Source organism: Geospiza fortis, unplaced genomic scaffold (assembly GCF_000277835.1).
Source record: "Geospiza fortis unplaced genomic scaffold, GeoFor_1.0 scaffold23, whole genome shotgun sequence".
Taxonomy (NCBI): Eukaryota; Metazoa; Chordata; class Aves; order Passeriformes; family Thraupidae; genus Geospiza; species Geospiza fortis.
This window is the reverse complement of record NW_005054303.1, coordinates 8,840,017-8,840,565: the sequence shown is the minus strand read 5'-3', so window position 1 is coordinate 8,840,565 and position 549 is coordinate 8,840,017. Positions and strand designations below refer to the sequence as shown.

At 57.7% G+C, this 549-nt stretch overlaps 1 protein-coding gene across 1 annotated transcript in view; it reads left to right on the top strand.

The window, feature by feature from the left end:
* Positions 1-122: 122 nt before the first annotated feature.
* Positions 123-549, top strand: part of JAG2 (jagged canonical Notch ligand 2) — a 67,966-nt gene continuing 67,539 nt past the window's right edge. Inside the window, exon 1 of the mRNA XM_031066277.1 lies at positions 123-442. Within this exon, the coding sequence (XP_030922137.1) occupies positions 209-442 (234 nt within the window). The 5' untranslated portion in view covers positions 123-208. The remainder of the gene's footprint in view (positions 443-549) is intronic.

Sequence of the window (549 nt, the reverse complement as noted above, 5' to 3'; positions counted from 1 at the left end):
AACCCCGCAGCGGGCGAAAGTTGTCGTGGGGAGCCGGGGACCCGCAGCACCGCGCTGCTGGTGCTGCCCCCGGCCGCAGTAGTAACGAGGCTGTCTCCCCTTCGGTTTTTATTTTTAGGTGTCCCGGTCCACGGGCTATTTCGAGCTGCAGCTTAACTCGGTGCGGAATGTAAACGGCGAGTTGTTCAATGGGGAATGCTGCGATGGCATGAAAAGCCCCGAGAACCTGGACTGCTCTCGGGACGAGTGCGACACTTACGTGAAAGTCTGCCTCAAGGAATATCAGGCCAAGATCACCCCGGTCGGACCCTGCAACTACGGATTCGGATCTACCCCCGTTCTCGGTGGAAATATTTTCTATTTGAACAGCAACAAATACTCCCACCAAGGCAGAACTCCCGAGACGGGCAGGATTGTTATTCCCTTCCAGTTCGCGTGGCCGGTAGGTCTTTTATCGCGTTCTGGTTATCAGCCTTTTTTTGTGTGGCGTCCCCCCGCGTCCGCTCTCATCGGAGCCGCTCCCGCTCCCCCGTTATTGAGCGGGGCCAG